We start from the raw sequence: 16,378 nt of genomic DNA on the forward strand, positions 1-16,378 counted from the left end.
TCTCTTACCTGGTGTTGGCTTCAAATGGTTAATTCCTAATTTAATAGCTCACTTTCCTGGTGAAACACATTCACAAGTATTCTGAACGTTAATCCTGCCACGTTCAGTGCAAAGGAATAATTTTTCAGTAACACGAAAAACATCGCATTTTAAATAAAAAAAAAAAAAAAAAAATTGTTTGTGCGCAACTGTTGGGCGCCAAAAATTATAAAATATTATATTAACTGTCAAGAATTTCAAGATATCTTGGTTCAAAAAACACTAATTCAATCACACATAACATCAAGATACATGAACACTACGAATCAGGTTTCTAAACTGCCAAGTTTATTCACATCTAACAGACATTCAACTGGTGGTGCCAGATCCAAAAACAAGAAGTATAACATCATGAAAGATTTACGCCCTCTTTGGCAATTAAAATATATTTCCACATAAAATTTCTTACAGTGAGCATGGCTGACCTAGCATGCACATACAAGCACTACCTCCTCAGTTTCACTCTCATATAAACATGCTACCTTGATGATTTGCACTATCCTCAAACACAAGAATAAAATTGAGGATATTGATGCTCCAAAGAGTGTCACAAGACTTTCTATGCAACAACTACATTTTTTGATGAGGTTGAAACATAACTTCTCACATAGATCAGTGAGAAGCAAATGCAAGGAGATATAAATAATGAGAACATAATTTAAGAGAAGGTGAAACTAATTTTTGCTGATCTCATTAAAAGAGGTCAGGATCATCAAGGGATGAAAAGGAAGCATTTAAGGCAAACTGTTGGTGGTTTGATTAGTTAAAGAGGAGAAATGGCATCCACAGAGTTGTGAGGCATGGAGCAGGATCATTATGGGATGAAAATGAAGCATTTAAGGCAAACTGTTGGTGATTTGAAAAGGTAGAGAAGAACTGGCATCTACGGAGTTGTGATGCATGGAGATGCAGCAAGCTTAGATATAAAGGCAGCTGGAAACTTCACTGTCATATTCAAGTAGCTTGTGAATTCTGAGAGTTATCTGTCACAGCAGGTTTCTAATTTTGATGAGATGGGTCTTTTGAATGAAGATGGTGAAGCAAACTTACTTTTATAACAGAGGAGAAGGTCACAAGCCAATGAAAGACCTATCTCACACTATTGCTTTGTGCAAATGTAAGTGGTGATTTCAAAATTAATGCACTCACTTACCATCTGCACAATCCGTGAGCCTTCAAGATGTATAATTGAGAACAGCAAGCTAAATATTATGCGGCTATCCTGGCCGCTGGGGATATGTGATATGTGCCTTCAAGATGTATAATTGAGAACAGCAAGCTAAATATTATGCAGCTATCCAAGCCGCTGGGGATATGTGTGGGGATACAAGGCTGGGGGATATGTGATCTTTTTGCAGTATGGATGATTGAAGCGTTTGGCCAACTGGTAAAAAAATATTGAGCTGAGATTAATTTGCCATTCCATGACTTGCTTGCAGGTTAGGTACCAGAACTTGCATAACTGGTGCAGATGCACGGGGTGGCAAAGTGTTTAGATGCCCCCTAAGTGCCAAGGGCATTGAAGCTAGAGATACTATGGATTCAAGTGAATTTTCCTCACAGGAAATGATGCTGAAAATCTCTGATGGAATAGGAATCATCAAGTGAAGTATTGCACAGATGCTAGTTTCTAACAGTCTACATTGATAGCAGATTGTCTAGCACTGATTTGAAGGATGAAAGTTTTGTCATTATGATCAAACACAAGGTAATATTTTCTGTAAGGTGCTGGGGGGATTTCCCAACACCATCGTGATGCATGATAAAGAATTTAACAATTCAAAAGGCTGTATGCCAATTTTTCACCTAATGGCTTGATTTACCAGTACTTGATGATAAGCTTTATAGGGTTCATATACATTTCTGCACATGAAAATTAAGTACTTTTAAGTACCATTAATGAAAAAAATCAAGGACCTGTCAGCAAAAGGGAACTGAATAAATCCAATAAAATATATTATCTATGGCAAACTTAACTTTTGTAATACCAACCTAAGAATAAAAAAGATCCGTAAGTAGGATGAATTATCATTAAACACAGTTTAAGATTAAAATGAGAAGTGAAATCATAGTCAGCATGACTGGTAATAGAAGAGTGACTGTGGTTAATGCTGCTGCTTGCCGAGACAGAGACCTGCTGATCAGAACAGACCTGAAAGTCAGATGTAGGCACGTAGTAGTTAGATAGTCTTAGTCATTAAAAATTCACATGGCCACTATTAATTTTTTAAAAATATTTGTTAAAAAAAAGCACTATAAAAATCACAGTCTAATATTATTAGAGTAAAAAATTAAACTGAACAATGCCCCTCCCATGTATTCTAAGTTAAATATATTAAAATATTTTAGGAGCATTATTAAAAGGAAATATACCAATGTAAAAAAAAAAGTTTAAAAGTGTGATGCAATTCTAGAAAACTTACCTTCTGATGTGAAAGTAAATTTGTATGGAATCTAACTAATTTAAATGTTTATTTCTGACTGCATGAAAACAGGCAATATATCACCCCATCTAAACCATACGAGTGGCATAGCATTTTGAATCTGCTTATGAAGACCTGTGTTTAACCATTTCACAGTTTAAAATATATGTAATTTATGAAATTGATTCTTAAATGATATTAGGATAATTACACATTAAAAGTTACAAATAATTTATATTTTGTAGCAACAACACTCAACAAAATATTTATGTGCCTTTTTATTTGAAGCCTTCCCAGACCTTTTGGCTAATTTACATTAATTTTCTTCTCTATAAGCATCTTTTCTAACAATTGGAAATTTGTATCAATATGCAAATCAGTGTACCCCCTAGTTTCTGCATGCTTTGTCTCCTAAATTTTCAATCCCTCGATAATGTATCTAATGAGGTTTACTTTGATCTAGTAAAAGTTAAATAGTCCAAAACCTCTGACAGACATGAAACAAATTACCGTTATGTCTGAAAGTAACTGCACAGTCAGATAAAGGTTTAATAGTCTTTTATTTAAAAAGAACTTAGAAGATGTAGTGTATTTGGCTAGCATAAGAATCTGCCTTGAAAGAAATGAAACAATTTAAGGCAGATTCTTATGCTAGCCAAATACACTACAGCTCGTGGTGATGTAATTAAACAGGAACAGTCAAATTCAAGCTAAAAATGTCGACTAGTAGTCAAAGATTATACAATTTAATAAGTTGACTCAGTAACTCTATTGTAGTAACAAATTCAAATGTCAGCAGAGACAGAGCAAAGATGAATAATTACAAATTATCACAGTTGGCAGGAACTAATGCAGCATGCAAGTGGAGGCCAGAAGCACTGTCCTACAATCCAAAAACCTCAGTTTAAAAACTAAATAAATGATTTGCATTCTGGTGGGGAAAAGCAAAGAGGAAGTTAAAGTAAAGGCTCATTGTAAACAACTGGTTTATTTACATAATAATAACTATACATACTGTACTTGTAGAATAATTTCCTTTCTCTTTATGTATCAATTTTTTTCTTCAATGTTTCCTCCTCATTTTAGAATTTATGGATTTAATTAAAGATTTCTGTTCTTCTAAAAAGCTCAATGTATTTAGAAGGTACAGAAAAAGCTGCCGATTTTATTTCTTTAGTAATATGAACATTCAGAAAAAATATGAAATTATATATGGTATGGGCTGGTTACACAGCCAGTGTGGCAGAATTTTTCGAGCAACAAAAATCTAGAAATGGCAAAACTTTTAGAATTAAGGACAGGCACTGGGAGCAGAATTAAGGAAGGCACTAAGCAGCAGAGGGTCTAAAGAGACAGCATCAGGTTGGGAAAATGCCTAGTGTGGGCCCTATGTATGATGCATTGAGAATCTTTTAAATTCTTAGTTTTTAATTTCTTTATTACTACAAAAATTCCTTTCTACAAATACCTGTCCATGTGATAAGATTAGTATTTTTGATATTTTTAACACTTGAGCCTAGTGAAAAGGAGAGAAAATTAAGGCAAGATAAACATGTTCAAAAAATGACCTCTAGAATCAGAAGTAAAATATTTAAATATTATGGTTTCATTATTCTTAAAAAAATTCTCCAAAAAGTAAGAAATTCATCACAAATTTTCTGTTAAATATATCCATTACATGTTAATACTATGAAGACATTTTTCATTTGTCACATTTTTCTGGAGTCTTCTAGAATTATGGGTCCATAAATCTTAAAGACAAATTACCCCTACCAATTCTGAAACAGCAAAAAAACAGAAATGTTTTAGGGGAAAAATAAATAAGTAAATAATAATAAATCTGAAAGCTTTCAGGCCAAAGAAGCTTTTTTTTTCTTAACTGTTTTGTGTGCTACCTTTATTCATTAAATATCACATTCTTCGCCCTTAACCATAAAATTCAGTTCAACAGCAATATCACAAAATATTTAAAAACAGCATATCTTTAGAATTTGCGATACACAGTCTCACATGCTGGAGATAATAATGCTTTTTTTTTGTACAGTGTTGCTATTGCTCGTTTTGAAACGTTGAGTTTGTTAATAAAAAATGCATTAAAGTTTTACAAAATATGAAATAGATAATAAAACAAATTCCAAATTTGGGTTTCCAGATGCTCATATTCAAGTGGACGACTATGTTATTCAAAATTTGATATCTCCAGCCACTGTTGTTTTTTAACAATTGGAGATACAAACATACATTCATGCAGATTCTTCATTGTTTAATTTCTTAAATATAACGCACGGCTCTAATATTTGGTGGCAAAATTCTGAAAAGTGAAAACACTGTTTTAGAGTGAATGACGCAAAATGCTAAAGCGAAATTAACAGCCCTTCTGGGCAAATTGCCATTTTAGGCTAAATAAATAAATAAATAAAAATGGAGGGAAAAAGTTCAAAATAAATTTTATAGAGAATACTAATGTGCATTCTGAGATAATAATAAGAAAAATCTCTTACCATGAAAAAATGAAAAAGAAGACATTTTTAATTAATTACATAGCTATTTTGCTAAGAATTGTTTCATTTCTTTCATAAATTATGCTTTATAGCATTTATTGCCTTGTTCATTTTTCAGATTCAAAATACTGTATAATAAGTCATTAAAATCGAAAGCAATGTCACTTTATAATATTACAACAAAAAAATAAAAAAATTTTATTTTAATGCTATTTCTTAAATACAATTTCAATAAACTGCCATTATTTGAATGAAATCTATCAATGTTATATTGTTTAAAAAAATGTTAAAAATTCTGAGATCTTCGAATTAAAAATTTTCTAGAGAAAATGCTCTTAAAATCGCTAAACTTAGAATTGTTTAATGAAAGAATTCACATCCCGAAATGCAAAAAGTTGTTCACAAGCACTTCATTAGAAAAAATTAAATAATTTTGAAAAGCTTATGTTTCACTATATTATCATTAGTTTTATTAAATTATTAATATTATAATGTTCCAAAAAATCGTCAAAATGTTCACAAATCTCATAATTAAAAATTTTCTATAGAAACTGATCTTAAAATCGACAAAATGTTAATAAGTCACCAAATTTAGAACCGTTTAATAAAAGAATTCCCATTTCCAAAAGTGAAAAGCTCTTCAAGAACTGCTTAATATTATAATGTTCTAAAAAAATCGTTGAAAAATTCACAAATCATGTAGATAAAAATTTTCTATAGAAATTGTTCTTAAACTTGCTAAAAATGTTGATAAGTCGCCAAATTTAGAACTGTTTAATAAAAGAATTTACATCTGCAAAAGTGAAAAGTTGTTTAAGAGCTCTTCATTAGAAAAAATGAAATAATTTCAAAATGCTTAGAAACTCAAATATTGCACCGTTAATATTAGAAATAGGAACAAATTATAACCCATGAACCAATTCAAAAGATAACAATATTTGTCAATGAATCACCAAAAATATTCCTCCAAAATGCTTATTCACACTCAAAATGGCAGTTGTAAAAACAGATAGAAATTTCAGATGATTAAAATTAAAGACCTTTCATGATTTGGGGCAAAATTAAGGACTTTTAGGGGCTCTTAAAGACTGTACGAACCCTGCCTTAGTTAAATCAAGGGTGGAAAAAATTTAGGCTAATCTTTGGAATATGATAACAGGCAGTTTGGCGACATTTTGGTTGGCGATAAAGGTTACTACCTAGAACTTTGGCAATAACATGTGAAGTACTCAGTTCCAATTATGGATTATTTTGTCTGAGAGAAATGAGAGATCATGAGATATGTCATGCGACATTTATGGACGAATCACAGTTCTTTAATCGGAAAAGGGGGGAAATTTGCAAAAATATCTGCAGTACTTTATAGCATTTTGTATTTAGCTTCATTCTATGTTATGTGAAACAGTGTTGCTTAATATTTGGATCCCATGGCCCTATGTAAAGTAAATTCGAAATTTTTATTGCGTTTATGTGATAATCCAAAAGAGTTACTTGAATGGTGTATGAGTGTAGGATTAATTGCGGATAAGTATGAATGTCCAACATGCGGGAATGAAATGAGATTGTGTGAAAGGAAGGATATTACAGATAAGTTTGAATGGCAGTGCAAGAAATCTGGTGAAAATGGACATTTTGTGATCCGCCATGCACTCAAGATTATGTAGATTACGTAAGTTAGTATTTTTAATCATTTGAGGATATTATTTTTATGCATTTCTCTAAATATAAGGAATAAATAAATTAATTTGCTATTATTGGAAAATTTTTATTAGCAATAAATTAGTTTAAAGTAATTAAGATTTTAAGCTAATTTTTATTAAATTAATGTATGTGTTTATTTATATTTTAACTAGTATTTTTTAATTTAATTATATTTTAATTAAATGATAGTGATTTTGTAAATTATGTGTTTGTAGCATTTTGGAATACATTTCAGTAGAAGTAAACGTGCATGGAAATAAGTTACATATTTGACACTAAGTATTTGCAATTATTTTTAATGTTTGCCTTATAAATTCACAGGTGACGTTTATAATTTAGAGGGAAAAGTTTTTGGATATTTTATTTATTTTATACGTGCAAATGTTCATCCTTGGAAAGGGTATATACTTTTTTGCGATCAGGTATACATACTTCTTCTCGATCAGGTAATTTCATATATGTCCTTTTTACCGACTTTAAAGATTCACAAAATTTTCCTGTAAATTTTTCTAATTTATGAGAAAAAAGCAGTGTACATGGATCAAGAGTCAAGAGTGTGCGCAATGCCATTTTTGTGCAATTCTGGGATGTTTTTTTAAGTGAAAATAGGTTGACGTGTACATGGTTACCGTGTATGCAAAATTCTTAAAAACGCGGCAAGGAGTTTGCGATTCTGCACTTTCTCCCAATTTTGCACTTAATATTCGTCATGATTAAGCACTTCCATAAAATTTCTAGCATAAGCGTAATTCAGCTAGCAGATTGTTCGAAAAAATGTTGAGTAAATAAAAAAAAAAAAAAGAAACATGATGTCTTTACTTCGTGAAGACAAAATGGCGCTGAAAAAAAAACTGAGGTTGCTGTAGCAGGGTTGGTTGCCAAATTTTCGCAAAAAATCGCCAGGTTACCATAATCCAAAGATTAACCAAAATTTATTCATTATGTTGATTTTAGATGCAATTTCGACAACTATGGGTTACAGGTTAATAGTCCGGTACCACAACCGAGTTGAGACAACGGTAATCACCATAAGAATGAAATTTATTATTTGCTTATTTAACAACATGCAAGAGGCTTTAGATAGATGGATGATACCTTGAGATATAAGTTATGCAAAATCTTTATGGACTGCTTGAAGTCTATCAGATGCAAGCCATCGAGGTTTTGAGAAAACAGGCAGGACATTGGTTTTGATAAGGTGGTAGACATAATGTAGCTGTTAAAACATTAATAGGCCAAAGTCAGTTTACTGGTTTTTGATAATGGCTTAAAATTTTGTCAACCTGGTAATTGCCAGTAATATTTGATGTCAAAGTATCAATGTTAGGAGCATGAGTATTAGATAAACATTTAGTGTTGGCATTAACAACTCTATATTCTTACCATCTATGATTAAATTAAATGAACTGATCTAATTTTAAACTTAACCTGTCACCCTGTCATAAAAAAAAAATCAACATTTACTCTTTTCACACAAAAAAAGGCTTAATGAAAATTAGTCTGGAAGTGTTAAAAGAAGGTATAATACAAATTAATGTATGAATCATAAAATTCTTAGTAAACATAAGAAAGCATTTATTACATGAAGAACATAATTACTACTTTGTGATGAGAAAAATTAATGTAAAGTGTTGCCAATTCTTAAAAGACTCTTAGTGCAAAATTTCAGTATTCTCTTAGTTTGACCAATATATATTGAACTATACTGACAATGATTACTGTATATACCCCAGAGTTTGTATCTGGAACAAGGTCTTTAAATATGGAACTGGGAAAGAGGAAAAATAACATGAAAGCTAAATTTTCATAAGATGATGCAGTTTTAAAAATGCTTTTCATTATGTTGAGATTCCATCAATATTACTAAGTGAAAAATCTGTTAATTGCAACTATTCTTAACAAGGAACGCATGAAGTTGCCAATGAGCTGGGAACTTTTTGTAGGGGTGCTTGAAATCAGATGTACCATTACAATCTTCATGCTTCACTTATAACTATAAATGGGTGTATCAGAAAAATACTTTTTCTAGCATCACCATGAAACCATGGACCACCTCTGTATGAATTTTTTGCTTAATAAAGCATGCTAGAAGTTTTTAAACTTTGAGCATTACCAAATAATCTTAAATAATTTTATTTTACAATTTTGATAACAAAAATAATTTATAGTAATAATAATCATATTTGACCAAAATGTAAAAATACCTATAATGTCTGTTACGAATACTTTAATTACAATTCAGAAATATTTTAGCATTTGAATAATCTGAACAAAGCCACAAAAGGAATTATCCTGACAAACAGAAATAAAATTACTTAGTTTTTATAATTTATATTCTTAAAAATTGACAAGTTATTTCAAAATTTTGTAATAATTTTTTTTTTCCTTAACAGAATAATCATACACTTACTTTATTAAGTTTTCAATAGACTGCTCTTTTATCTTTATATCTGTAACAAAACAAAAAAAACAAAAAAAAAAAAAAAAAAAAAAAAACCAGCCTTTAAGAATATAACACCTATATGCATATTACTTTTAAAAAATTACTAAGTTTCATATAAATATCTAACTGTAAAGTGGATAACTAGCAAAAGCTTGCATAGTCAGAGTTTATATGGGAATTTCTTTTCTGATGTTTATCCAATGCTTTGCAGATATATATTTAAAAAAGCAATACCAAAAATTTATCTTATTTTTAAATTAGCAATTTTCCACGCTTTAAAAAATAATGTTAATAAAAAATACATGACCATGATATAGGTCAGTAACCTCATAAAATTCTTAATTAACCCATTGTGATTCTGATCAGGTAAATATGTCATCTAATGAATCTGAACAATGTTTCTGATTGTAGGCACTAATCTACTAAAAGAGTTCAATTACACAGTATGCTTTTGCTATTAGGATATATAAACTAACAACAATATAAAAATGCAAAGTTGTACCTATATATTTCTGGCAGGTCTCTGATTCTGCACAAAAAACAACATAAACTGGTGATATGATTTGTCATAATATTTCTGAAATGAAAAAACCCACTCTTCTGACAAATGACATTTCATGAATACTTGAAAAAATTTAGAAGTCAAACAACAAAAATCAGCATTATGTTTTGAAATTTTCACAGGACTATTTTCGATGGTTTTACTGAATCATCATCCTCAGTTGCAAAAGCTCAATTCTTTTTGCGCTGATTTTTGTTGTTTGACTTCTAAATTAATACTTGTTCGCTGTGTTACTGTATCTTAACTTGACAAAATGTTTACTATTACCTTCTTCTCTTTATCTGAAGACATAACTAAATAAATTCTGAAATTGTATCGAAATTCACAAATGAAAAAAAAAAAAAAAAATTGCACTCAGCCATCTAAGTTCTAAAGTAACGTTGACAATCACATCTTAAAACTATCTAGATTTTTTAGAGGGGGGGGGAGAAGTTAGGCAAACACAATGACTGTGCTACATATGAGACTTCTATGGCAGTTTTTCCTATACAACATAGCTTGATACGGCTGTTGGCTGCTACAACCGCTGCCTAATGATGTCTTCTAGTCTTAAAGGAAAACAGCAATCGTTAGAAGAGTTCATTACATTTATCGGTCAAAACGATGAAGCCAAGCCATGCTGAAAAAAGGCAGTCATAGTCAATTCACTATATTAAGATATTCAGTACTGTTGCAGCATCTAAGTAAGAATGATAGGCTTCCAGCCCACCAAACATCTTCTTGAGACATTTTTAGTACTATTTGAATATTCAGTAACTACTTTTTTCTAAATAGGAATAAGAAACAAATTTAACATATATTTTTTATTATCTCTTTATCTGCATATTCTGAACTGTAAATAATGCATTTATACATACATTTACATCTCTGTATAATTAAATTTGCATTAAATACACTTTTACTAAATTTCAATTTTTTCACTACACATTAATTCTATTTTCTGAAATACCTTTTATGATGGCAAAGCAATATATAGGAGTTTCTGATAAGAGATTGACACATTTACCTTGAGTCTAAAGGCAACTATGTAAATTATTGGCTGAGCACCAGTACATTTTTGATAGCAGAACTCCTAATTAGCTTTGTGATTACAGACGGTTGGAGCAGATTTAGTTCCTTTTTCTGAATATTATTATAGTTATTTTTAAAACTAATTCAGTTGCCATAAACTGCTTCTTATTGATGATCACATTTATACTATGCTTAAACTGAGCTGATTCTGATTTAGAAAGAATTTTTGATAGAAATACACTATTCATTAATGCAAATCTTTTTTCACTACACTTAAATAAAATGGCAAGCTGAAAACATGAGTAAATGCCTAAAATTACCTAATAAACATAAAGTGTGAAGACCACAATTTCTGTTAGATGCAATCTTATCATAAAAACTTTCTGGTTTCCAATCAGCAGTCCAGAATACTATAGAAACAGTTTCACCAAATCTGTACAGCTGAAATTAGAATCAGCGTTTTGAAATTAATGGCAGATGCATTTTATAAACACAAATGATAAATGATGGATAATTATGACACTAAGGACTGTATTTGCCTATGTTTCAAGCATAAAAAAAGGGAGGGAAAAGCATGGTTTATAATAAACTTGTCTTATTTGAATATGAGCTTTATTAATTGACTTGTTTCATTCAATATACCCAAAATTCATTCAACTACAGATTTTTCATGCAATAAGTTAACTTACCTCTTTCACTATTATCAACAAAAATTTATTAATTTTTTTAATCTCTAATTTTAATTAAAAAAATTAAGATACATTACCTGAAGAATCACAATAAAAGAACAAAAATAATTCAATAACTGATATGAAAATGTATTTTTAAAATGCAAAAATAACTTTCAAAAATTATAAATGGAATGTGCCTTGTCAAATTTTAAGATAAAATAATTACTCACTTGTAAGCCACAACATCCAACAGCGTTCATGATAGAAGCATTATGCACAACTTTATATGGCACATTTTTTTCAACAGCTCTTAAGACTATATCAGCATGTGTCGTAGCCCTAATAATAAAATTAAAAAAAAAATTAAAATAGTAACTTGCAATATTCTCTTAACTCTCCCTTTTAATTCGATTATTTTCTCTTTCTGTCCAAATAATAGTTAACTCCTTAAAATAAATACAATGTTTCATTTCAAAATTAATCTTTCTCACATGATTGTCATACTTCTCACATTATATACTAATGATACAAATACTTACATTACAGGTCAGCCGATAATAATTTCAATTTTGGGAACCAAAACTTCTAGCAAACAACAGCGATAAAAGCAGAACGAAAACTACACCATTCTGAACGAGGTATTCATCTTGGACACACAACATTCTTGCTCTTGCTTGCTTTCATGTCAATAAGTAGCAGATTACCCCTCTTTCATCAACTTAACTGTCATAATAATGAAAAAAAGGCACAAATGTGATCAAGAATGGGTGTACAGATGACTCATGAAATTGTGCTTCCCAAGATAAAAACGTGTTAAATGGCCTCTATGGCTGCTAACAACTTTATGCACCAACTTCTAAATTATTATAGATAAAAAATTCTATCTTTAAGTAACCCTTTCATCTACTTTTTGATTAGGAAACCTTTCCTTTCTGTATTTTAAAGAAAGAGAAGAGTTAACATAATTTTTAATGAGAGGTAATGATTAATTTTATATACAACTGATACTAAACAAATAGCTTTCTCATTTTAATCTATCAAATAATAATGTTATGTGCATATGGGTTCACAATATATTAAATGCACACAGCTCCGATGATAGGTTGGTGAAATTTATTTTATCAAAAGAAACACGAGATCTGGAACTTTCCATAAAAATAGTCGTACCATTCTTCATAACATCACAGCATACAATCAGTACTGAATGCTAAACGCAATGCAAGCAAAGCGCAGCTAAAGAGCAAAGCTACATTGGAGCTAATACTCAAAATACACCCTGAGCTAACAGCAATAACTGAAAGTAGATGCTTTCTCCGGAGTAGATGCTCTTATATAGTTTTCACCTGGCTGCCGAGGTATTACTAGTCCTTTCTGCTTCTCTAAATTAATGGAAGGCAATATGATGGTTGAATTACAGTTACAGCTAATACAGCGATCAATCACATTTATTCAGTTATAATACCTATTACAGAAATACATGGACCGGACCAAAATGTCCCCAAGTTTAGCGACTTGTGGTGATTTCTCACCAAACTTGGCGACAAAAATTAGTTGCCAAAACCGCTGCCAACTTGGCAATATCTCGCCAAATAACTGAGATACCTATTTACTCAATGCTAAATGCTCCTGTATTCTTATTTTTTCGGCATAGCTCGTCTCTAGGTTTTTCATGTTACATTATACAATAGAAATTCAACAATTTTAATCATAATTTCAGTAAAATTATCTAAACAAAATTCATACAAATATTAAAATTTAATTTTTAAAAAAATAAATGATATTACTGCAAAATAATGTCATTGATTGCTAGAGGTTTAATGGCTGCATATTGACTTTCCATCTGATTTCTGAAGCTCAGTAATCAATTACGATATGGCACTATCCAACATCTGATCCAATGACATGGTAGGTAGCTCTCAGGAAAAAAGACAACTTGAGCACAGCACTGATGACACTCCCTCATTCTTACTATTGGGTGTACAAATAAGTTTTGAGGGATTTACATAAGATGGCGTTACTAGTATTAAATCCTATCGGACAATCTTGTAACTATATTCATGTTAAAGCGCCAGCATTTCCATCTAAAATTCAGCCTGTTTCATTTCGCTGAAGTATAAATAAAAAACTTTCTTTGTGATCAACCCTTGTCAACCTTTTTACCAGCAAAACAAAATCTGCAGGAAACACTTTTTTTTTTCTTTTCTAATTTGATGAAAACTGCAGCTGATGAGCATCAATTGCTGTGTGAAGCATATGGGGAACATGACATGCTTTTTACAACTCTCAGGGCTACAATGTGCAGGTTAAAAATTTTAATAATCACAGCACGGATTATTAATATTAAATTTAATTATGGATATCACTCACAAGCGAAAACATTACATTACTCTAACTAGTACATACATATACTGAGTGAAAGAAGGGATTTCCCCGCTTAGTTCGCAGTTAAAGAAAAAACAAGAATATTAAAAAATAGTCAATCAAAAGCGGCTCTTCTGTCAAATCCGCCTAACCGTTACGTAATCATCTGTCTGAAGCAGCTGTCTCCTACATTCTCCCCCTCTTTGAGTCGACTTTAAGTTGGCTCCAAGACATACAGTACCTGGCCGAAGAGATCTAATTTCTGAGGCACCTTCATCACATGTCCAAATCTTGACACTTTAGCACCTTGCAGGATGTTACTAGAGTCATTTGAAGAGTAATTAGAATCTGAATACTCATCACTAGAAATAGAAGAAATAGGATAAGTAAAGGAGTTATCGTGTATGAGATCAGTGGGGGTGACCGTTAACTGCACTTCCAATGGAAAGACTCGCTGAATGAGACGAAGCAGCGTACCAGCTTGAGTCTTCAATTCTCTCACCTCTCCATCTTTCCCAGGAATTAGCCGAATGACCTTCGCTAAAGGCCAGTGCATCCGCTATTTCATATCATCTTCTATTAGGACAATTTCACCCAGCCGTAGCTCTGATTATGGACCCTTCTTTTTTTGGACCAGAAGGCCTAAATATTCTTTCCTAAATCTATGTCTTAAATCATTAAGTAGTTTTTGGCAATGTCTAGCCCTTTTTCAAAGACCTTTTGAATTGCAGAAATCAACATTGGGAACACCTAAGCTACAATTCTTGATATGAAACATGGCTGGGAAAAGTGGGATTAAATCATCCGAATTTTCGGACAGATAGGTAAGAGGTCTAGAGTTAATTATTGACTCGCAGTCGCACAATACTGTGCACAACTCCTCGGTAGTAAGAACAGCGTTACCAAGTGTCCTTCTCAACAGTTCCTTTACTACATAAACTAACCTCTCCCACCAGCTGCCCTACCAAGCTGCTGTAGGAGGATTAAACTTCCATATTATGCATTATATAGCCGTTTGCCTCAAAATGTTTTCCCAGTCGATGTTACTAAGTTCTCTTTGCGCTCCTCTAAAATTAGTTCCATTGTCGGGATAAATTTTTCTCGGCCTCTTCCTTCTGGCTACTAATCGTCTCAATTACAAAAAGAATGCGTCGGTAGACAATGAGGAAGTCAATTACGAATGAATAGCTCTATATATTGCAACATGTGAACAAAACAATCCAAACTTTTCCACCTCCTTTCACGTTACAAGAGTCCTGCCAAATCACCCCCTACCACCTCGAACACCGCAGAGTCATTGACACGATCGCCTGGTAGAAACACCGGCTCACAATCGGGAGACTTGGCCTTGTACCGATTGCATCTCACTACTTTCACGACCGCTGTTCTGCCCCTCACTATCCAAAATCGCTCCCTTAATATTCCGAGTAATATTTGGGTTCCAGCGTAACAATTTCGTAAATGATAATATTTGATCAGACGATGGGTGAAAATGCACTGGTCTGGTAAAATAATTGGACAAATAAATTCAGGGTCATCTGATCGCTCTGTTATGTGCATTTTCACCCTTTTTATACCCTCTCTGTCTGAAACGATACTCATATTGGGAATTGAGTCGGCGGAGGGAAAATACTTATTTTGTACAATTTTTATAAGAGTTTCTTCAGCATACTCCATCTCATGAACGGTTAAATCTCAAATCTCTCGAAATGCACATTTACTTTTTCTGTTTTCCACAAACCGCAATAGCCATGAGACTGATCGAATGATGAATTGAAAATCTGAAAACCTAAAGAGGTTATCACACATGGCTACAGTCCCTGCTAGACGGGACTTTCTGAGAAATGAGATTCTGGTAGCACTGGTTTAAATGGGAGGATTCCTAGGAAAAAGAGCCCCGCCTAGCTATGGACGCAATGTTGAGGCTATGCGGGATTTTTTGAAACCTCACTGAAAATGTCTCGACACCAATCAGAAGAACCAATCAGAAGAAACAACCAATCAGAAGAAAGTTCTGCTTCTGAAGGATCACGTGATCCCGATTTGAGCGATAATCGATTACTGTTTGGCGTTCAAGTCTTTGTAGTAAGTGAGAATTGTAACCTAGCTACGTGTGTTTCCTGGAATTGTGCGGATTCTGAGAATTGTCTTTTCGACATCAAGTCCCATGTAGCCAAAACATAATGTGTTTGGGACCTAATGACATACCAAGGTATTTTCCCTTCAACTGAATTAAGGTTACATAATCTGCCCTTCCTTTTTTCTCTTTCTACCGCAGAGGTCTTGTAAGCCAAACGGTCTAATGGCCAGTTGTTAATAGGTTCCAGGAACCAGAATGGACCCTTCCAACAAAGATAATTCGAAAATGAACAAGGGGAACTGCCTCTTGAAAGCATATTTGCCGGGTTTAAATCACCTAGTACATGGCACCAACACTGAGAAGGAATCAGATTGTTTATTTCTTTTACTCTATTCGCAACGAAAACTGACAAATCACCCAGTTCTTAACCCACCAGAGTGCTACCATAGAGTCACTACATGCAATAATTTTCAAATCAGGCAAATCCAAGGCAGCATATACTGAGTGAACCAGTCTCGCGCCAATGCAACAGGCCATCAATTCTAACTGGGGTATTGTCAGAGGTTTTAGTGGTGGAACCCTGGAT

At 32.3% G+C, this 16,378-nt stretch overlaps 1 protein-coding gene across 2 annotated transcripts in view; it reads right to left on the bottom strand.

Annotated features, from left to right (window-relative positions):
* Dph5 (diphthine methyl ester synthase) overlaps positions 1-16,378 on the bottom strand; it is a 73,224-nt gene that overhangs the window by 40,390 nt on the left and 16,456 nt on the right. For both annotated transcript variants that reach the window (XM_085815432.1, XM_085815431.1), the window contains exons 4-6: positions 11,582-11,690; positions 11,001-11,121; positions 9,075-9,114 (exon numbers count right to left, since the gene is read on the bottom strand). In XM_085815432.1, coding sequence (XP_085671558.1) covers positions 9,075-9,114; positions 11,001-11,121; positions 11,582-11,690 — 270 coding nt within the window. The remainder of the gene's footprint in view (positions 1-9,074; positions 9,115-11,000; positions 11,122-11,581; positions 11,691-16,378) is intronic.

The sequence above is a fragment of the Stegodyphus dumicola genome, chromosome 4 (genome assembly GCF_044657685.1).
Source record: "Stegodyphus dumicola isolate Sdum_Otavi_A_Nest chromosome 4, ASM4465768v1".
Taxonomy (NCBI): Eukaryota; Metazoa; Arthropoda; class Arachnida; order Araneae; family Eresidae; genus Stegodyphus; species Stegodyphus dumicola.